The sequence below is a fragment of the Maylandia zebra genome, linkage group LG7 (assembly GCF_041146795.1).
Source record: "Maylandia zebra isolate NMK-2024a linkage group LG7, Mzebra_GT3a, whole genome shotgun sequence".
NCBI lineage: Eukaryota > Metazoa > Chordata > Actinopteri > Cichliformes > Cichlidae > Maylandia > Maylandia zebra.
The window spans coordinates 41,162,989-41,186,364 of NC_135173.1; the positions used below are offsets into that span (position 1 = coordinate 41,162,989).

The 23,376-nt window shown below is 41.0% G+C and overlaps 1 protein-coding gene across 2 annotated transcripts in view; it reads right to left on the reverse strand.

Annotated features, from left to right (window-relative positions):
* The window catches only part of tnksa (tankyrase, TRF1-interacting ankyrin-related ADP-ribose polymerase a), a 108,993-nt gene that overhangs the window by 23,039 nt on the left and 62,578 nt on the right, over window positions 1–23,376 (reverse strand). For both annotated transcript variants that reach the window (XM_004538332.5, XM_004538330.5), the window contains 10 exons: window positions 20,699–20,793; window positions 19,646–19,712; window positions 19,196–19,382; window positions 16,837–16,958; window positions 16,651–16,742; window positions 15,468–15,546; window positions 14,392–14,563; window positions 12,274–12,353; window positions 7,750–7,895; window positions 7,466–7,631 (listed from right to left, as the gene is read on the reverse strand). In XM_004538332.5, coding sequence (XP_004538389.2) covers window positions 7,466–7,631; window positions 7,750–7,895; window positions 12,274–12,353; window positions 14,392–14,563; window positions 15,468–15,546; window positions 16,651–16,742; window positions 16,837–16,958; window positions 19,196–19,382; window positions 19,646–19,712; window positions 20,699–20,793 — 1,206 coding nt within the window. The remainder of the gene's footprint in view (window positions 1–7,465; window positions 7,632–7,749; window positions 7,896–12,273; window positions 12,354–14,391; window positions 14,564–15,467; window positions 15,547–16,650; window positions 16,743–16,836; window positions 16,959–19,195; window positions 19,383–19,645; window positions 19,713–20,698; window positions 20,794–23,376) is intronic.

The window sequence follows — 23,376 nt, forward strand, 5'->3', positions numbered from 1 at the left end:
TTCTTTGCCTTGTTATTTAACATCATTGTCACTGAACTTTCCAACCAATTATTATACTACCCAGTACCCCAAATAGCTAATCAGCCAATCACATGGCAGCTACTCACTACATTTAGGCATGTACACATGGTTCCGACGACCTGCTGAGGTTCAAACCAGCATCAGAGTGGGGAAGAAAGGTGATTTTGAGCGTGACATGGGTGCTGGTGCCAGACAGACTGGTCTGAATATTTCAGAAACTGCTGACCCACTGGGATTTTTCTCTTTAACAACCATCTCTATGGTTTACAGTGAATGGTCCAAAAATAGAAAATATCCAGTCAATTACCTGGACGGAAATGCTTTGTCGATACCAGAGTTCAGAGGGAAATGGCCAGACTGCTTTGAGCTGGCATAAAAGGCAACACTTACTTAAAATAACCATTCATTACAGCTAAAGTATGCAGAGGAGCGTTGAACCTTCAATGCAAGTGTCTCCTGACAGTTGAGGCTAAAACTGAGGCTATGGTTGGCACAGTTTTACCAAAATTGGATGATAGAGGAAAAAACAAGACTGCCTGATCAGATAAGTCTCAATTTCTTCTGTGACATTCAGATTGTAGGAACAGAATTTGGCATATACAACATCAAAGCAGAAATCCATCCATTCTTATATCAACAGTTCAGGCTGGTGATTTAATTGCGTGGAGGGATATTTTTTGGTGCTTTCACATTCTGACTTAAAATCCATTGAACAACCCAAGGTCAGAGGAACAGCTCTCCAGCTTCAGACATGTGACCCGAGGCTACAAATACTTGGTTTATTACAAAAGCAATCACGACTGAACAAGAGGACATCCTTAAAGAACTCAAATATCATCAAAGGAAACTCCAAGCATAAAAATGTCACAGCCTGACTGACAGTTGGTCTTTTCCAAAATGATGTTGCATATTAGCATCAGACCTTCATAACTCACTCGAGTTCACAAACTGCATGCCAAGTGCTAATGAAGTAGATTATACTTAAATTGAGCTGAAATTCATTATCCTCTCACACGTCTTCACCAACAACGATGATGCTAATGTGCATTTTGCATGTCTTACAAGACCCATTCCTCAGAAACTATCTGGGTACAGGGAGGATGCAGCGGAGTTTTAATTTGAGCAAAAATCCTGCACAAAAGCAGGATAATAGAAAGTTAACAACAAACAGAGAAGACAACGGAAAAATCTAGTGTTGAACTCCACAACAGAGAACAATCACATCCCGAGGCCTCGGCAGATTAACACCAAAGTGCGGGAACACTGTCTTACTTCTGTGCACAAGTGTGTTAAAGGGAGAGTCGAGAGTACTAACGTGTGTAAACAAGAAACGCAACAACATGCTGAAATTCGCCACTATGAGAATGCTTCTAACCAGAGTGGGAAAAACAATACGAACCTCCTACAATCAATCATCCGTTTGTGTGTCTCTAACCTCTGCCTCCAAAGCCAAAGACCAACCATGAGATCAGGGGGAAAAAAAGAAAGAAGTGTGGCCTGAGGGAGATGCTGTATCTCTGAACTCCATTTGCTTTTTGAGCTGACTGGGATTTGTCTACACACGAGTCTGTGCGAGGCTTCACACTTACAAGTGAGAAAAGCATTTCATTTGGTGCTGCATATCTAATAATGAGTCTAATGATAAAAGCAACAGCCTTTAATAAGCCGTAAAGAAAGCCTCACTTTAATATATATAGCGAGAAAAACCCCCAACAAAACATCTCTGCTGAAGAAGAAAAAAGCCTCCATCACTGAATTTACACCAGACAAAAAAAAGAACAATCACTTCTAATAAACTCCCACAAAGACAAAAGAAAACCTTATGGTGGCTGAACACAAATAAAGCTGCTGAAGCAGATGGTGTTCCTGGACATGTGCTGATCAACTGCAGCAGCACTGGTCTTAAACATCTTTACCTGGAGCTAGAGCTGCACAGCAGATGGAAAATTGAGTGAAAACAGCATAAAGTTTCTTTGTGCTTTAAGCTCAGGACGGCTTCAAATCTTAACTCACAATTCCAATAATGACATTGAAGAGCACTGAAAGTGTTCAACTGGTGTGTGATATAGAATTTCTTTCTGTATTCTGTAACCTGCAGCTCAATTACTGCAGTTTTTCCTTCAATTTCTTCTTTCATGCTATTTTTTTTTTTGGTATGTTGCCCTCATTAGTAAGGAGAAGTGTGGGGAGCAGAGGAATGAGGTGCAGTAAACATTGGGCTGGCTGGAAATAATCAAAAACTCTCTATTGATGCCTCTGCCCCCTGACCTGCTGGCCCAAGGTTTTTCCATTTAATTCGCAACTCATCCTCAGTCAAGTGAAGCTGTGAACTGCTAAAGGTCTGAACTATCCATCCATCCATCCATCTTCATCCGCTTATCCGAGGTCGGGTCGCGGGGGTAGCAGCCTAAGCAAAGAGGTCCAGACCTCCCTCTCCCCAGCCACCTCCTCCAGCTTGTCCGGGGGAATACCAAGGCGTTCCCAGGCCAGCCGAGAGATATAATCTCTCCAGCGTGTCCTGGGTCTGCCCCGGGGCCTCCTCCCGGTGGGACATGCCTGGAACACCTCGCCCAGGAGGCGCCCAGGGGGCATCCTTGCCAGATGCCCGAACCACCTCAGCTGGCTCCTTTCGATGTGGAGCAGCAGCTGCTCTACTCTAAGCCCCTCCCGGATGGCCGAACTTCTCACCCTATCTCTAAGGGAGAGGCCAGCCACCCTTCGGAGGAAGCTCATTTCCGCCGCTTGTATCCGCGATCTCGTTCTTTCGGTCACTACCCACAGCTCGTGGCCATAGGTGAGGGTAGGGACGTAGATCGACCGGTAAATTGAGAGCTTCGCTTTTACACTCAGCTCCCTCTTCACCACGACTGACCGGTGCAGCGTCCGCATTACTGCAGCCGCAGCCCCAATCCGTCTGTCGATCTCCAGCTCCCTTCTCCCATCACTCGCGAACAAGACCCCGAGATACTTGAACTCCTCCACTTGGGGCAGGAACTCATCCCCGACCCGGAGTGGGCACTCCACCCTTTTCCGGCTGAGAACCATGGCCTCAGATTTGGAGGTGCTGATCCTCATTCCCGCTGCGTTACACTCGGCTGCGAACCGCTCCAGTGCGAGCTGGAGGCCCTCACCCGATGAAGCCAACAGAACCACATCATCCGCAAAAATCAGAGATGAGATTCTGAGGCCACCAAAGCGAAAGCCCTCCGCCACTTGGCTGCGCCTAGAAATCCTGTCCATAAAAATTATGAACAGAACCGGAGACAAAGGGCAGCCTTGGCGGAGCCCATCACCCACCGGGAACGAGTCCGACTTATTGCCGGCAATGCGAACCAAGCTCTTGCAACGGTTGTATAGGGATTGAATGGCCCGTAGCAATGGGCCAGACACCCCATACTCGCGCAACACCTCCCACAGGACGCCCCGAGGGACACGGTCGAATGCCTTCTCCAGGTCCACAAAACACATGTAGACTGGTTGGGCAAACTCCCATGCACCCTCAAGTATCCTCGAGAGGACAAAGAGCTGGTCCAGTGTTCCGCGACCAGGACGAAAACCGCATTGTTCCTCCTGTATCCGAGGTTCGACTAGCGGACGAACCCTCCTCTCCAGCACCCTGGCATAGACTTTCCCGGGGAGGTCTGAACTATTGTGACGTAATATCAGTGTGTAAGAATACTTCAGCATTATCACAGTTTTATGAGCAAAGCAGCCTCTATAATTTGGCCCTAAAAACACAAGAGTGTAGACTGGTTTGGACTCTTAATCAGCAGACCACAGAGTGACCAGCTAGTGGCTAAGAACTCAATCCTCTGCTTTTCCTAATTTCAAGCAAAAGGAGCACCACAGGGAAGCGTTCTGGGTCTTCTTTCCTTCTCATACAAGGCTTAAATCTGCAGATTATGCAGCTGAGAAAGGATCAAATTGTTGGCTCCCCAAAGCCTGGGAAAGTAAAGTGCCGTTTCTCATACTTTTTTCCCTTAGTATTCACATTTAATGCTCGGTGGTAAAAGTAAACATCTTTTTTTTCTCCATTGCTTGTTTTGCTGGACACCAAACACAAAAACATTTCATAAACTGATACAGTGGGGCAAAAAAGTATTTAGTCAGCCACCGATTGTGCAAGTTCCCCCACTTAAAATGATGACAGAGGTCAGTAATTTGCACCAGAGGTACACTTCAACTGTGAGAGACAGAATGTGAAAAAAAAATCCATGAATCCACATGGTAGGATTTGTAAAGAATTTATTCGTAAATCAGGGTGGAAAATAAGTATTTGGTCACCTCAAACAAGGAAAATCTCTGGCTCTCACAGACCTGTAACGTCTTCTGTAAGAAGCTTTTCTGTCCCCCACTCGTTACCTGTATGAATGGCACCTGTTTGAACTCATCATCTGTGTAAAAGACACCTGTCCACAGCCTCAAACAGTCAGACTCCAAACGCCGCCATGGCCAAGACCAAAGAGCTTTCGAAGGACACCAGGAAAAGTATTGTAGACCTGCACCAGACTGGGAAGAGTGAATCTACAATAGGCAAGCAGCTTGGTGTGAAAAAATCAACTGTGGGAGCAATCATCAGAAAATGGAAGACATACAAGACCACTGATAATCTCCCTCGATCTGGGGCTCCACGCAAGATCTCATCCCGTGGGGTCAAAATGATCATGAGAACGGTGAGCAAAGATCCCAGAACCACACGGGGGGACCTGGTGAATGACCTGCAGAGAGCTGGGACCAAAGTAACAAAGGTCACCATCAGTAACACACTACAACGGCAGGGAATCAAATCCCGCAGTGCCAGACGTGTTCCGCTGCTGAAGCCAGTGCATGTCCAGGCCCGTCTGAAGTTTGCCAGAGAGCACATGGATGATACAGCAGAGGATTGGGAGAATGTCATGTGGTCAGATGAAACCAAAGTAGAACTTTTTGGTATAAACTCAACTCGTCGTGTTTGGAGGAAGAAGAATACTGAGTTGCATCCCAAGAACACCATACCTACTGTGAAGCATGGGGGTGGAAACATCATGCTATGGGGCTGTTTTTCTGCCAAGGGGACAGGACGACTGATCCGTGTTAAGGACAGAATGAATGGGGCCATGTATCGTGAGATTTTGAGCCAAAACCTCCTTCCATCAGTGAGAACTTTGAAGATGAAACCAGGCTGGGTCTTCCAACATGACAATGATCCAAAACACACTGCCCGGGCAACAAAGGAGTGGCTCCGTAAGAAGCATTTGAAAGTCCTAGAGTGGCCTAGCCAGTCTCCAGACCTCAACCCCATAGAAAATCTGTGGCGGGAGTTGAAAGTCCGTGTTGCTCGGCGACAGCCCCAAAACATCACTGCTCTCGAGAAGATCTGCATGGAGGAATGGGCCAAAATACCAGCTACTGTGTGTGCAAACCTGGTAAAGACCTATAGTAAACGTTTGACCTCTGTTATTGCCAACAAAGGTTATGTTACAAAGTATTGAGTTGTATTTTTGTTATTGACCAAATACTTATTTTCCACCCTAATTTATGAATAAATTCTTTACAAATCCTACCATGTGGATTCATGGATTTTTTTTCCACATTCTGTCTCTCACAGTTGAAGTGTACCTCTGGTGCAAATTACTGACCTCTGTCATCATTTTAGGTGGGGGAACTTGCACAATCGGTGGCTGATTAAATACTTTTTTGCCCCACTGTATATGGAGAAGCGCTCATTCTTCTGGAACCAGATAATTTGAACTTTTTTGTTAGATTAATTACTTAAACAAGTTTTTATTGCAAGCGAGGTCAGTTTATTCAATATAATGCAAAACGATAAATGCCACCGCCCCAAGGAAGGAAATCATTCACCATTTCTCACACTGCACCAGGCAGTGCATATTTAGTCTGCACCTCTCTGTACTCCTGCACAGCCAGACCGACAAGCTAATTTCTCCCCAGAGCTGTCACCTTCCCTAATACTCCACACAACAGCCACTCCCCTCCACCATCACTGATACCTCTGCTGCACTGTCGCACCTCTTAGTCCCAAAGTTTTCAGTGAACACTGCTGTGTATCAGTTTCACAGCCTGACCACGACAATCTTACACTTCTTTTGTGTTTTACGCTGCTGTCTGCTCACACAACTGTGTCACTACCTCGTACAAGCTGTGTAGGACGTTTATCTCATAATTCATTGTTTTCTTTTCCATTTATTTTTAATCATCCTTTAATACTCCTAAGTACATCTGTTACAAACTACTTTATACAGTCAATATGTAATTATGAATAAAGTAATGAATTTCTCTTGTTTTTCCGTGTGCTGCGTTTACCGTGTGTGTGTGTGTGTGTGTGTGTGTGTGTGTGTGTGTGTGTGTGTGTGTGAATTCAACTGTGTTCATCTAATAATTTATGCTGCCCCATATGGCAATGGCAAAGCGGTGACGTAACCTCGTCTGGAGGTGTTTGTGATAGGAAAAACAAAAATGCATTCAGCTGTGAAACTGCAACATTTCACAGGATTCATTTAGCCTCAAAGAGATGTGACAATTCAGTGTTACACAACAGATATTTTCAGCTTTGTAATTGGATTGGTCGGAGTTGATCCCGGCCGGGTTCAAAACTCGCACAGAGCACAAGTCATACCTTTCAGTGAGTGTTTGCACCCAATTTTCCAAATGCCAATCCCGGAAAAACCTCGGCTCCATAACGTTGATTTGTACATGCTGACTTACACCCATTATTCACAAGGCATTCACAGCACCAGATGCCATTAATTGCATTAGTAACAGATGTGCTATCATTTCATTGCCAGCTCTTGCTTCCGTAGACATGACTGATTTCTGAGTTTCGCTGAGCCCCGGCTCACCGCGTCTTGTAAACACTGTTTGGTGAACTTGTCTGGAGAAGGATAAAGTGCTTGTTTACAGAACATTAAAGCTGCATCAAAAATTAAATATTTCTATCCCACAGGCTTCAGTATGAAAAGGAGCAATGTGAGGTCACAGCAAATGGCACAATTAAGCCCTTCTCAGACATGGTATGTGTCACAGAAGTGGCATTCGGTCATTAAGAAATTAATGGCTCATGGCTTCATTCAGACATACCCATGGGAGAAAGTGACGGAGAGAGCTGCGGCACTCGTATGATTATTGCAACTCAAGGGCAAGCCGTTTTGCACTTGTGCCAACGACCATTCACTGGATAAACACTCCTGAACATTTAGTTCTCTCAACGGGTCTGTTGATGTTGCATTCGGGCTCAGAGAGTTGGATTTCTTTTCACATGGGCCATAAATATCAGAAACCTGACATCCAATGAGATCCAATGAAGATCTTACCACGCTTGGTGGTTCTGGAGGCGATTTCCTCCTCTAATTCAAACTTGGTGCAAAAACACTGGGCCGTCTTATCTTAAACTGAGTCTGCTTTAAATATATAGGAACATCAGCATGGTGTTAAGAAAGAGACAAACCTTAAGCAGCAGTTTGCAGATCTCGTATTTGCCCTTCGCTGCAGCTTCATGGAGCGGCGTAAACTTCCACAAGTCTGCCACGTTGACCGAGGCTCCGTGTCTGACCAGCAGCTCGGCCACCTCAAAGTGACCGTACGAACAGGCGTTATGAAGGGGAACCAGACCGCTGCAGAGGGAGACAGTCATTTTACTCCACGACTTTATTCCAAGACTCTCTGATGGGTGCCGGAAACGAACTTGGCTCAAAATTACACCAAAGTCACACCCCAACACAAGTGTCTCACCCTTTGTCCTTGGCGTGCACGTCCGCCCCATGGTGCAGGAGATACTCCACCACGGACACTCTGTTGTAGCCGGCAGCGAAGTGAAGAGGGGTAGAGTGCCGTCCCTCCAGATCTCTGCAATTCACATTCTGAGCCGTACACAGGGACTGCAGAGACACGCGGAGGAAAAAGAAGATTAAAATAATTCCAAGTCAAATTAAGGTGCAGCTCAAAAACAACCAGGATTTCTTTTGATCTTATTCCATTTTTTATTTATTCATGATTTTTTTTTAAGATTAAATGATTTCAAGAGGTTTCACAGAAATATTCATTGTTAAATTTTCTAGTACGACAGCAGGAATGTTTCCACAACCATTAGATAGAATTCCATGAGTTTTTGTGCATGTATGAGTCCTGTAAAAACAATTATAAAAACTCAGGTATTACTTAATTTCATATTATCTAATTTTATTCTTTTTGCCTGAGAATTTAGTTAATGATCGTTACAAAACTAAAGATGCTCCCCAGATGCACGAGTCTTGTAACTGTCTCTAGTTGCGCCGTGATTGGTCCAACAGAAACGTTATGTTAACATGATGTGCGAAACAGACAGAAAAAGGAACTGAAAAAAATGGTATGTGGAATTTTGGATTAGCAATAAAAACACACTGTATACTTCCGGCTAATTGCGAATAATGCTAAAAAACCTTATAATATCAATATTACTGTGTGTCTGTTCACAGTGGGTAATGCTGCTACTTTTGTTCTTTGCTGTGATTTCAAACTCAATTACACCTTAGTTCAGCAGTAAAGATGGGCTTGGTGGGGGGCTTATTTTACAGGTTTCTTCTACTATCTTGACATCTTATTTTACAGGAGATAAATTTAAATCCTGCTGGCACTAAATTCCACATTAAACTTCTCTTCAGAAGTTTTTTTTTTTTTTTATTAGCCCCTTGAGCAGATCACGAATTCTACAAAACACGAAAAGCATGAAATAAATGTGAAAACCTGGTTAGCACACAGGAACACAGTTTAAAGAGTGGGCGATTGGTGGATTGATTCATTGGTTCCTCAAGAGAAAATATAAAATTTATTCATATTCTACATTTTATTATCAATCGGGTTATTTTGAACCTATGAAAATCGAGAGACTTTGTATGATTTTTTTTTAAACTCCTGGAAAAACAAATTGTTCAAAGCTTGAAATCTTGAAAATGGTGTCACTGCCCAAATGTTTTTGGGCTTATTCTATTTATTGTAGTATCAACAAAACTCATTCTCAAATATTTCCTCTTTTTTTTTTAATGTTCCTGCCATTCTGAAAAATTAATATAATATATAATAAATCGAATGCTTGATTAAGTTTGGGTTCTGATTATAAAACCTGAGCTCACAACCAACAATTACTGCCAACATGCCTCAAATCTTCATCACATAGATGAAACAAGGTGCTCGAAACAGATTTTGGTCCATACTGATCAGATAATATCACACAGGTGCTAAGAATTATATCCCCCACACCATTATACTATCATCATAAGGCTGAGCCACTCATATAAGGATAGATGGATCCATGTTTTCATGTTGAGACTCATCAGACCGTTCTGTTGTCCAATTTTGGTGATCCTGGGTCCACTGTATCCTCAGTTTAGCTGACAGGAGTGGCACCCAGTGTGGTCTTCTGCTGTTGTGTACCATGTGCTTCGAAGTCTGACTACTTGTGCTTTCACAGATGCTCTTCTGCATAACTCAGTTATTAGTTACTGCTACCTTCCAATCAGCTCAAAACAGCCTGGTCTCCTCCAACATCAAAAAGGTATTTTGACCCAGAGAACTGCCAACCGTTTCTTAAATACTCAGACAAATGCTCAGAATCACTTAAATCACCTTGTTTTGCCATGCTGATGCTTGATTTGAACTTAAAAAGATTCTCTTGACCATGTCTATGTGCCTAAATGCATGCCATGTGATTGGCTGATTAGATTAGAGTTAATGAGCAGTTAAAAAGTTACAAGTAAATACAGGTTATTCATATGGCACTTGAAGAAAAGTGCTCTGAAATATAAAATTAGATATAACAATTAAAATGGGAAAAAAAAAGAACTAAACAAAAGCAAACTTTCACAGGTGGCTGTTATTTTTAAAGGCATCTATAGAGTCCATAGACCTCAAGTCCTTGGGAAGTAAGTTCCACAAGATGGGAGCCACAAACTCAAAACCATGGTCTCCTTTTGTCCTGCATACTTTTGTATCACCAACAAGCACTGATTAGCTGACATCACTGACCTATTAGTTACGTATGGATGTTGCAGTTCACTAATATCTGGAGGCATCTGATTGTGAAGTTCTCTGCAAGTGATCACCGTTGATAAGGGAAGCCAGTGTAAAGAGGACAGAATCAGTGCCACATGAGAGCTTTTAGAGGAGCCGGCGAGAAGCCTTGCAGCAAAATTCTGGAACAGCATGCTTATCAAAACCGAATGCCTGATCAAAAGTAACTCCCAGATTTCTCACAGCTGGGAGAACTGAAGATAAAATGGGTCCAAGATTTTCAATTACCCTTGGAACAAAGTTGTCAGTGGCGCAGATGAAGCGCTCGAGCTTTTTGTGTATCTAATAAAGTGGCTGGGAAACGTATATTATAGAGCAAAAAATAACTACACAAACTGTCACAATGGTTAGAGCTCTGACTGAAGTACAAAATGTTCCTGAATGACAGAATTTGCCTCTGTCCAGTTTCATCATCTAGCAGAATATCACACTTCAGTGTGAACCTCCTCAACATTTGATCAGATGACAGGGATCGGCCCACGATTTTTTAAAAATGCCAATCAGCTACTTGGCGAGACTATTAATCCTGATTTGTCTGTGTGTCAGGAAACAAGAGGCTGAGAGAAAGCCCGACCCGAGCTCATCTCCTTTTCCACTACAATCTTCTGCCAGCCCTCTTCATTGACATAACCCCATTACTGTCTGTCTGTGTGGGGGAAGACACCACATTTCACTTTAAATCAAAATATTTCAATCGGAAGAAAAAAAAAAAAAACCTTCTGTCAGACGGTTGGGCGACTGTTACCAGGTCTTGACATTTTAAACGTGAGTGAGCCAGATACCAATTGCAGCAGAGGGTCTCTGTGGAAATCTTATGAGATGTAAAATGTGGCCTTTATTAGGGATAAAGTCTTTGTCTTTATTTCTTTATTCATAACAATCATCATCAATAAGGGGAATAAAGCAAATACAAATACAGAAAACATCCAACTGACATTTAACAGAAATCACTAAGACTTTGACTCAGTGAGACCAACAGGAACAGTCACAAAGGTCAGGAGTTTTTTAATTAAAACCTGTGTTTGTGGACATCAAATTCTCCCACAGAGATGCAACATTAGCTCAACAGTTTCTCTTCTGCATCTCCCCTTACAGTTTATTGATAAAGGCCTCCATTCTTGCTCCATTCTAATGAAATATACTAACTTAAGGACAACCGATCTAACTTGTCTTCAGTTTTCATTACCGACCACACTGTGGCCACAGAACCTACTGCTTTTGGCCAAAAGCAGCTAGTCCAGTTTCACATGGCTTTTCTCAGACTCCTCATTAGCGCCAAACCATAATGGAGCAATTAAAAATATTTCTGCTCCCTCAGAGCAAATAATCCCTCCATGATCAGTGTCATTAAACACACTGAAGCTGCTAAATCAATGTCCTTCCATATCAGCTATTTCCATTTTTCTTATTAAGGCAGTATTGATTGTTAGGAGAAGAACGGGTCACTGGCTTTTCCTCATTTAAGCCTTAAAAAATGAGCTGTTTTCAACTGTTAGACCATTGGGTTTGGAATTCATTTGGACAGAAATATTTTAAGGATTTATTACTTTATCAAACACAGATGTAATATACAGTATCCAGTGTTACTGGCATGCAGCTTATCATGATGACCTTCACCCAAATGATCACAATGGCTAAAGTAAATGTAATCACTCAGTCAAACTAAAGTAAAAAAGGTAGGTAGGCACAGTATGAAGATAGGTGGACAAGTAGGTTGATTGATCCTTGCATTTGCCATATTTACACTGACCAGAGGCTATACTGCTATATAAAAGCAAAGCTGCAGCGTACCTATGTCATTTGACAGTCAAATTGCCAACCTGCAGCAACTATGTCAGTATTTGTGGAGAGTTTCTAGGTGCTCAGACTGTGAATGAATAGGAAGACGGCAACAGATCTGTTATTTATCACTTAATCACCATATTATTACAGAGTGCCAACTTGACCCCATTTAATCCCAGACTGATGGCAGACTGACTCCACATCCATTTTTTCACAATTCACAATTCTGATGTACTGATGTTGTTTGGAAGATGGCAGCCGACTGCAAACGGTCACAGTCCTGGTCCTCATCTTCGAAGCAACCATCTCAAGCACGATTGCAGTCACAATAACTTTGGTCATGCTACAGTCTCCAGCATTTTCCTGTGATTGCAGCATAACACCCCACAGGCAACAATGTCAAATTGTCATTTTCAAAGTGTCATCTACCTTGACAGTGTCCAGGTCACCGGCTTTAGCAGCTTCGAGAAGTCTGTAGTCTACATCCGAGTTTCTCACTGGGACGTTCTCTACAGCAGCAAACACAGAAGAATCATGAAGACAGCAAAAACAGCCTTCACATGCTTTGGAAGAACATTAATGAAAGGCTGACTGTAACACAACAACATAAAGCTGGCGTTATCCTGCCGTTATTCACTTCATCCTACGTACGCACGTCAATTTACGGCCATGTTTAATGGAAGACATTGTGCACTTTAGGACGGCCGTTTCGAAAAGCTTCCAGGTGACATTTGTAAGACTTATTTTTGTTGTTTTGCTTGTTCTTTGATAATTGCAATGCAGTGCAAACCAACAGGAAACAAAAGTAACATATTAGGCCTTTATGAGAGTGTGTGTCTACTGGTTGCTGCAGATAAACCGACTGTGGTGACACAGCTGCTACAATTAAGGCAGCTACAGATGCCGTATTCAATTCACTCGCTGTCATTTAAAAGACAAATCAGTAGTTATGCATAGGGCTAGAGGATGAGATACAACATAAATCTAGATTTCCAGAGTTGCCTCAGAAGCAACTAAACACACAATATTTTCTATGAGATAACCGTGTGCTGTGAATCTTCATTGGTCGTGCAGTCATTGTCAGTTTAAAGAAAAGCTTTAGACCATTTTTTGTCCCAATTTCCTCCACTCGGTGAAATCAGAAGCTTTACATTCTTCGAATTTCTGCTTTTTTTGCTTTGTCCTTGCTTTCATTTCATTTAAAATGTGTAAGCTCGACCTGTAATTGAAACAGGCCTGTGAAGCCAAGTTTGAATGTTACAATTACAGATTAGAATTGACAATTTTTGCTTTTTATCTGCTGCAGAGATGACTGTAAGATTATTATTCCATTATTCCATCTTAAATCACTGCAGGTGTTCTCCTTTCACTTATGGTCCAAAATGTGGAGGTATAAAATTATATATAGCTTCATATATCAAAAAAAATTTCCAGACATTTATTAATTATTATTATTACTTAAAACGAAAAAACTGGAAAATATACTAAATATGTTAGCTAGCCAATATGCAGACTTTTTTCTGTTTTTTTTGTTGTTTTTAAATGTATCAGCCTGAAATTACAGATATTGATTCAAATTTATGACGGAAAAGTCCAGTGAAAATTTCAGGCTTTTATCGTAATTTGACTTACTTATGTTAAAATACTGCCTCATATTCCAATATGCGAGAAAAGGCCTGAAGGTATGTGGACAGGCCTTTTTGATACACATTTCAAAGCAATCATAATATGTCCAGAGTTTGGACCGTAGTATATTTTATGGAAAATAAGTAGAGCAGAAAAATTTCTAAAGATTTGATGACGAATCAGAGACGTTCAGCAGTGCAAGCCCCACTTTCAGGTAGGCTAATTCACCCCAAACCGGGTCTTTACAAAGGTTCTTAGTGCCTGTGGAAAATTCCTGCTTTAAGGGGACTCGAGTACTTATGTAATAACTGATGGATTTCGTGTCCAGCTTAATATAAAGAATGTGGAGCTGTACAGACCAATAAGTGGTTTGGTCTAGTTTTATTTGTGGGCTTTAATTCTTTCCCCGATGAAGACGACATCTGACAACTTCTTCTGTATCCATAAAGATGAGCTTTGGTAGTTCAGAATACATCAATAAAGATGTGCTTTGATGAATATTGGAATATTTTTCAGTTTTCCCAAATGTAGCTGCACAAGCAGAGCCCATCCTCACTAAATCCTGATGCAGTCATTTTGTTCTATAAGCAAGCCTGAAATATGAATGAAACCACTGAGTTCAGAAAAGAGCTTCAAGGGTTAGGCCCCCATTAAAAACTGATTTCCTTTAACCTGGAAACCCTGGAGTTAGATACCGTGATGCCAAGTTTCTTCCAGATCTGAGCAGGTGAGTTGGCTCACTCTGCGTTAAAATCTGCGCCTTCAGTCTGAAAATATCAATATTGGCCTTCACAAAAACAATTCCAGTTAATCCCACTATTTGCAACTGGTGCATAGCAACCAAAACACATCACCTACGCTTCTACACGCACAGCCACCCACCCACTCAGCAGCCCCCACAGAAACAAACGGGTGGCCTACCGTTGAGTATTTGCTGAACAGCTTCGTTTCCCATTTGAGCAGCGGTGAAGCCCTGCAGCGACACCAGCGAGGCGTCTGCCCCGTATCCTAGCAACAGCCTACAGGTCTGAAGGTGGCCTGCCAACGCCGCACGATGCAATGCCGTCTGACCCAGTGTGTCCAGGGCATTCACCTGCAAGAACAAAGACCTCAGAATAATGATTCAGAAAGGACGTCTGCAGTTACAGTCATTCAAAAAAATATCTGAATCTGTAATTTTATGACTCTCCTATTACTGATGAAGTGCTTACTAATAATAATGTTCCAAATAAGGTCAGCTCGTTTCCAAATGAGACACTAATAAACAACTGTACGTTAACCTCATCTCACAAAAGGTCCAGAAAAATATACAAAAACAAGACTTTTTTTGGTTTAATTATTGAAATATGTAAACAAATATGATAATGTTGACACAATTATGTGACAAGCCTCAGCACAACTGAATAACAAAACATGCCACAACAACCTTGGATCTTATTTGTGGGATTCAGGGTGAAATAATAAAGGGTGCAATATTATTCTGTGCATTGCAACAGAGTCAGTTGTATGAAAATGAGAAACTATTCATAGATAAAAATGTTTTTGAGCAATACAGCAAATCAAGGTGCATCATCACACTGATGCACACAAATATACCATTGAGCGCCTTGATTGTAGAGCATTCTCACAGTGACGCAACCACAAGTGCTGCTTAAAATCCAGTTCTTTCTCCAAACTGAATTCACAATGTATGACTGCTGAATAAAAATGCCATCTTTAGAAAAATACCATTGTTTTGAGGGTCTCACACCAGAATGTTCGGTTTGCAGAAACATTTACCCAAAACTTTGGGCAGTAACACAGTAAAATGCTTCTTTTTAGAATTTTTTTTTTGTGGTGATTAGTGTGAAAAACAGCATTTTCAGCCACCAAACATTAGAAACTCACCGATCCTTTCTAACATTACCGGTGAACAACCACGAAATTAAAGCACTTTGAAATTGGATGATTCTTTTTGATACACTCTCTATACATGGAGGAAGAGGAGTAAGACATACCTTTGCCCCATGTTTCTGTAGCACCTCCATGATGTCATTATGCGCCCGCTCAGCTGCCACGTGAAGAGGAGTCATGAAACTACAGAGGGGAGGGAAGAGCATTAGGAAATAAATATAACTGCTCAACTTTAGATCGTTCAGATTGCTTGTAAAACAGAATGCAGTGCCCAAACGTTCTCAGAATGAGGTTGGATATTATCACGAGTCATCAACCCTGAGATGAAGTCAGCACTGTTTTTGCACTCCATGTACTATAGTACTGCATTTTTTCTGGGTTAAAAAACATAACAGAAATTTACAGAATCACCTATTCAGCAATGCGTTTATTCTAATTTCACTATAAGGTATCTATATGTATGTATTTATATATATATGACACATTCGTATGACATCATTTGTTGCATGGCCCGCTATCATTGTAAATGTAATAGCTTCAGTCCCACTGCTGTAAGGGCAGCTGGACTGGAGAGCCCAACATGTGAAGAGGCCCATTTCTAAGAAATTTCCAAAGAGAAAGCAGTGAATCACCAAGCCCACTGACCAAATCAGTTCTCATTTGTCACTAAGTACATCACTTCAGCTTAGCAGTACTTTATTCTTATACCTCACTTAGAAAGCTATTAAAGTGGATTCCTGTACTCTTCCTGGTTTCTGTCATGCAAATATACTGTTACAAGTGGTCACTGTTACTAAGCATGGTCAGTCAATCACACTTAATCAGGAGCCAGTCTATTTTGAACAGAAAACGTATCATAATCAAAAGGATTATTGAGATCTATGAATCAGGAAAGCCACCTAAGCCATCTTAGAAAAGTCCAAAAATGAAAATATGGAGCTGGAAATAAACATAATAGGTCACATTTTATGCTTTAAATGCTGGAATTATTCAGGATAGTTTTGTACTGAGCTGAAGCCCGAGGCTGGCAGCAGACTGAGCGTCTGAAGAGCGGACGATTTCTGTCGCCGCTGATTGTCAGGTCGTGTGAACAACGGTGCATTCACCTACTGAAGTGTCTCTGAGCAGTGATGCAACCACTTTGCCTTGCAATGGCAATTCACATCAGCAAAGTGATTTGTGTTGTTCACCTCTAACATAAATCCACTGCTGGAGTCACCTTGACAAACATATAATGCTCTCACTTTATGTTTATGAGCTGTGCATGCAGCGGAAAACAACACTCACTCTTTATTCTTCTCGTTGACGTTGGCACCTTTCCTCAGCAGCAGCTCGGTCACCTGCTTCCTTTTGGGGTGAGGCGACGCTACTGCACAATGCTAACAAACGCACATAAAGCACACATGGACACGTCATCTCAACACGTCTGCACCAATATAAGAGCCAGTGTTTTAAAATGCATCCAAATCTTACCAGGGCAGTTTCGTGTGTGTGTGGGTGTTTAAAGTTGATGATCTCCAATGCCAGGGTCTTCTTAGCCTTGGCCATGTCAGCTTCTCGAGCAGCTTGAAGCAGCGAGTGGCCCTTAAACTCATCTGAAGACACGCGCACAGAAAATGTCAAATTTTTTAGAAAGAAAGCAGCTTCAGTTGTCATTGTGAGGTTTCCTACGAAACAAAAGGCTGCAAATGATGTAGCTTGCCACCCAAAAACTGAATTATGAAGTTCTCAGCCACTGTTACAATATATTATTCTACTTGCAATGACCCTGCAGCATAACAATACTTCAGAAAGATAATTTCATTTTTTTCCCCAACCAGAGAGCTAATGACATATGATGCAACAGTCTCTGTGGTGGAGTTGGAGCGGAAAGAAGCGATTATTCCCCCGAGGTCTGGAAATTACAAACAACAAACTATTTTGCTTCAGAAGCATTTCAGGCTGAATAAAAGGAGCCCGTCCTATCTACGGACCGAGCCAACAGCATTCATGCATTTCTAATCAGACGTTGAGATAAATGGCGCAATCTTCAAGGGCACGTGGTTAAGAAAGAAAAAAAATTAAAGACGTAAAGTACAGCTGATGGAAGAGAAACAGTAGCGAGTTATGACATTTTTGTTCTGCAAAACCCAAACGAATTTTTCATAGTTGCTGGTCAGAAATACACAGAAATAATTTATTCAGAGAAAGAAGAAAAACACGAGATGAACTACACGTTTGCTCTTTGTATATGTAACCATATCTATAAACTGCTAAGAAAAGATGGACACTGGTTTGTCTCATTTTGAAACCATTTTTAGCAGTGTGTTTGTTGCCATCCTGTTTTATTTTCCTTTTCTGCTGTTTTCTGGACCCTGAGGCAAGGTGCAGGCATACAAATATCAATAATTAGTACCAAATAAAGCGTAACACACATTATTTGTCAGCTTAAATTAAAACAAAAGCTCCAAAAGGCACGGACACCGTAAGTATAACTGGGGAGCTCCTTAACTTATGGGAAGCTTAGCAGATAGTAAGTTGAACACTTAAGTGCCATAAACTGAAGTTCCTGGATTGGTTCACTTTAAAGTAGCTTCAAAAGCAAGGCGATCCAAGTAGATTTGCCCAACTTGAGCACATTAATGTTTTTATAGTAAGTTTTCCCCTTCATATCAACTGTACTTTGTAAGCTACTAACCAACTGGCTTAAAAAATATATCTGGAGCTGGCAACATCAGATCTGTCCAGGAAGTCTTTGTTTTTATATTTTTATATTCCTGTGATGAGTCTGCAGCAAACGCCCAACTGAGATGCGTTTTCGACAACATAGAATCATCAAAAACGAACCGTCATCCCGCAGTTGTGAAAACATTTCTGATGGCTTATGATTCGCGTGGCATTTGATTTTTGTTTTGATCTGCTTCATTACAGAGATGAGGCAACAAGTGCAGCGAAAGAAAAAGAGAGCTGACCCACTAATTAACTCGAGTTGCAGAGGGCTTTCTGGCAAAAACAAAGGATTATCCAACCTTTTTACTCTGTGGTGGCTGCGTCCTGAAAGTACGATGAAAATTAACTTAATTATGGTGTAGTCTCTAATTAATTAATACATCACGGATCTCTAGTCAAATATTAGTTGCAGTGTAATGCGAACCGAACTAATATTACAAAGAAAACAGCTAATTTCATAAAGGACACGAGTATATAAGCAGATTATTTACATATTATAATATAGTGAATAAACCAAAATAAAAAAAAGAAACTAATTTAAAATCAGTAAGCTTGTTTGTGGAAATTTAAAGTAAAGAGTTCATGTTAAAACACAAATTGTGTAGTCCAGGTTCAAGGCATTTTTTTATAATGAAAAATAAATTTTAAAGTCAGGGATTGGATTAATGCACCCTGAAAACATGAATAAACACAATAAAATGTTTTATATAGCCGAGGAAATCTGTAATAATTCGAACCGTGGATGACTTTAGGGATGGGAATCGAGTCCAATTGCCATCCCTAGCTGACTTTCATGTTTTTTTAATCTGTGGCTTTTCCACTAGTCAAGTCCACATGAAGAAACAGGTGAATATGAGGCTCTTTCAAGAAATAATTCTACATCAGACTGCTGGCTATCAAAATAATCATATCAATCTCTCTGTTGTACTAATAATCCCTTTGTAATCCCCTGTCAAAAAAAAAGAAAAGAAAAAAAAGATTGAGACTCCCATGTTCAAAATAATTTCAAATCAGCTGTTCCAAACATAGCCCGTGTAAATATGCCCTTTCTAAAACAAACAGACTCATTTAGCCGTGCTGTACTCTGCAGCTGCACTTTATGTAAATTAAGAGCCACACTCACATGTAAGTCTCTCCTTCAGCTCGGGAGTGGGTGCCATGTCCACAGAGCTTTTGCTGTGGCAGTTGAGCAGGGTCGGGTCAGCCCCGTGGCTCAGCAGCAGAGAGCACACCTCCACTCGGTTTTTAGACGCCGCTTCATGTAGAGGGGTGAACTGCCACAGATCCATGGCGTTCACACAGGCTCCGTGCTGGCGAAGGAAAAAAATAGCGGAAGAAAAAAAAAAAAAAAAAAAAAGTACAGAGGAGATTACTGACAGCAGTTTTATCATTATTGATTCTGGATTGCTCAAAAGGGAATGATGCCATCGGCTCTGGCGCATGTGTACAATGAATGTGTCACGTTTTTAATGAACTAACAAAGCAGGTCTTAGGAGGTCATTTATAGCTTCTTATTATGAATTATGTCCACCGACCCAGTATATTCAGAAACAGGATGTATGTGTGTTTGTACCTTTAGCAGCAGCTCAGTAACTTCATAGTGTCCATAAGAGCAGGCGTTATGAAGCGGCACCAGACCCCTGGAAAAAAAACAAAAAACCCAGAAGACTTCTCATTACAAACAAACATCAGTGTTAACAATTCTAAATACACACAAAATGTGTGCTGAGTCCAACAATGTGACACTTACACTAACATGCTGATGTTCAGTAAAAATAACATTTACCACATTTGATATCTTGGTCACATTGGCACGGTGACATCCTGCTAATCAGTGTTACACATCGAGTGCCTCAGATGTCAACATCATAGCGGCACTACATAAAAGGTTGAGGGTGTCTCACAGCTTTCTCACACAGAGCCCACGGTAGCAGACGTGCTCTCGCTACTGGATAATAAGTTTGGTTTTGTGGAAAGTGCAGCAGGCAATGACACTCATTCATCTACTTTGCTTAGACTGTTTGAACTGAGGACCATTTAAAGTCCAGTCCAGCTCTACTGCACATGTGCATTCTCGTGTCCACCTTGATCAGGTGAGATCTAAGTACCTTCAGGATTGGAGTCTATAAGGGGAAAAAACGTAAATGACATTTGACAACCTCCCCCGCACCCCTAGTGACAAGTTTTGACATCTCAGTTTACATCAATAAGTCGTGGTTTGACAGCTATTCGAATGGTTTCCAGGTTTTTTGTGTGGCTGCATAAGCAGAGACCACCCTCACTAACTTTTTATGCACGTCCAGTCATTTTAGTCTATAAGCAGGCCTGAAATATGACAGAAACTGCAGAAAAGAGCTTCAAGGGCTTCTGCAGAATGCAGTGCATCATACTCTGTGCACGCCAACAACAGAATGTGTATATATCCCCACCTAAATCTTATGATCCAATGAGATGGATTAAGGAGTCTCATCCTACTGGCTATAGCAAAATCTCATAATTATGTCTCATAAATAGCAGTGTAGTTATGATGTGTTACCATTAAGATGTTTAGTTTTTAAGAAAATCCTGAATTCAAGTGCCTTTTCCCCCCCACTTACACTCCCCTTGTCGTTTTCTCTGTACATACCCTTTGTCCTTGGCGTGAACATCTGCTCCATGCTGTAGTAACAACTGAACTATCCTCACCCTGTTGTATCCTGCTGCCAGGTGCAGCGGAGTGGACTAAAAAGGCAGACCCACAGAAACAGAGAGAGAGAGAAAGAAGGACAAATAAAAGCAAGAAGAGAGAACGAGGAGTCAAAGAGTGGGAGGGGAAAAAAAGACAGACAGAAAAATAAATGTTAGCCCACATGTTCGCTCCGCAGTGTGACAGCCTATCATCAAGACTTCATAACCATCATTCCTGTTTATGTATGTGTGGGTATGTTTTCACTGAGCATCTTACAGTCTTAAGGTAAGGCTTCGCAAGAAGAAATGGGCTGTAGCAGTCTGCCTATAATTTCCTCCATAACACTGATGAAAAGCTGCAGTTCTGAATGCATTAAGATCTGACTGAGATGAGATGGCTTTAGCTCTTCGTGCAGCACTACAGTCTTTCAGCAAAGGCCATTCTTCCTGAAAGCTCGAGTGAAACGCAGACTGGTGCCGAAATGTTGCGGCAGCAAGAATGTTCCCATTATTCAGTCAAATTGAACTTGTTACAGGGAAAAAAGTAATAGAAAACCTGCCTCTAAGTCATGATATAAAAGCCATTTCGCAGAACTGGATGTGCTACAGAGCAAAGTGTGAATGGACGTTGGATTAAAGCTACTAGATGCAGTAGGCTGATATAAAAATGACATATATATACACACACATAGATATATACATACACATACATACATACACCTATATATATATAATATATATATTTATAAAAAAAAAAACTTTTTTAGAGCAAACACTGAGATCACAAGAAATGTGTTAAATCTTGAGCAGCTCTACAAGCTTAATGTCCAAGTTTAACAAAGTCCCTTTCACACATGGTACCTGACTTCCAAATCCTTTGGATGCTTTGTGGTCATTTTCTTTATAGACAGGAATAAATCAAAATTCTTCAAAGCTGAATACTGATGTTTTCTTTAAAACCAACATACACCTTGCTACTAGAAAAGGTATATTATTCATGGGTCACAAGGTCAGTAAACTCAAAACAACATATTTTCCACTTTTACCTCCAGTAGAATCTAGAAATCAATCCAATGCTCTCACAAATCTGCTCTGCTATTAATCAGGCTGTGTCAATACCATACTCTCAGTTTCGCAGTCAGTTTGTAACATGGCACATTATCATGCTGGAAGCAGCCACCAGAATATAAGTACACTGTGATCTTAAAGAGCTGGTCAGCAACAATACTCTGGTAGGCGGTGGTGTTTAAATGATGCTCAGTTCGTACCAAGGGGCCCAACGTGTGCCAAGAAAATATACCTCCATATCATTACACCACCACCAGCCTGGACTGTAGATACAAGGCAGGCTGACTCCATGCTTTCATGTTGTTTACACCAAATTCTAACTCTACCATCTTAATGTGACAGCAGAAGCTGAGACTCATGAGACCAAGCAATGTTTTTCCAGTTCTCTATTGTCCAAATTTGGTGGGCCTGTGCAAATTGCAGCCTAGTTTACTGTTCTTAACTTACAGGACTGGCACACAGTGTGGTCTTCTGCTGCTGTAATCCATCTACCTAAAGGTTCTATATGCTGTGCATTTAACAAAACCTCTTCTGCATACTTTGGTTATAACAAGCAGCTTTATTGTTATTGTTGCAGTCCTGCCACTTTCCTCTGACACTTTGCGAAACAGGCTGAAAGAATAAATAGATAATCTTGAAGGGATGCAGTTCTGATTGGGTAAAATTGGTTCATGATTACCATCCCACGTTTATGTTTATGTCTTTTTTTCCCATCTGTGTTTCTGATGAACAATGCTTGGTATCTTATTTTAGCAAGGCAGATGACTCAGATTACAGTTACACTTGAAAGCCTTGGGCACCACTGCAATAGTGAGGTATTGGGGGAAACACAACACTTACACACATTGTTAAATTGTTAAAAAATGATCACCATAGTTGTTTAAATTATAGCAGAATGGAGTCAGCAGGAGGGCTTCAAAGCACAATTAAAATTCTGATATTTTATTATCAAGTCTAAAATTACTTGGAAACCAATATTTCTTTTTTTTTAATTAATCTAATAAATGTAGGTTTGGATTTTTTTTAAATAATAAAAACCTTCATTTAGAAACTGCATTTTGTGTTTACTTGTGTTATCTTTGACTAGTTAGTTTGATGATATGAAACTTTTAAACATTCCAAAAAATTAAAAATCAAGAAGCAGACAAACACTTTTTCACACCATTGTACAAGTGTTCCCAATTGTGAGTGAGGCCAAACAGCTTTGCCTATATAATTTACTCCTTAACCAACTAATCTTTGCAGTGTCACTGGAACAAATTCTCTGCTCTCACTGAAGTCTGTTTAGAGTAAAATCTATGGATTATCCAGATTAGCCCAAACACAGTTTTTGGAAAAAGTTTGGCATTTCTTGGAATAAAACACTTATCACAGATTCTTCCATTGTATGATATACATCTCAAAAATGCTGCTATGCATGGTAAGAGGAACACCATCCTCCCACTACAACTAGAATGATTTGTTTGAAGCAATCCATAAAGTGCATTTGGAAACTGTAATAGGCAATCTGAACATTAGAGTGGCTGGCGGTTCATCATGTGGTATTTTACTCAAAGAATGAACAACTCT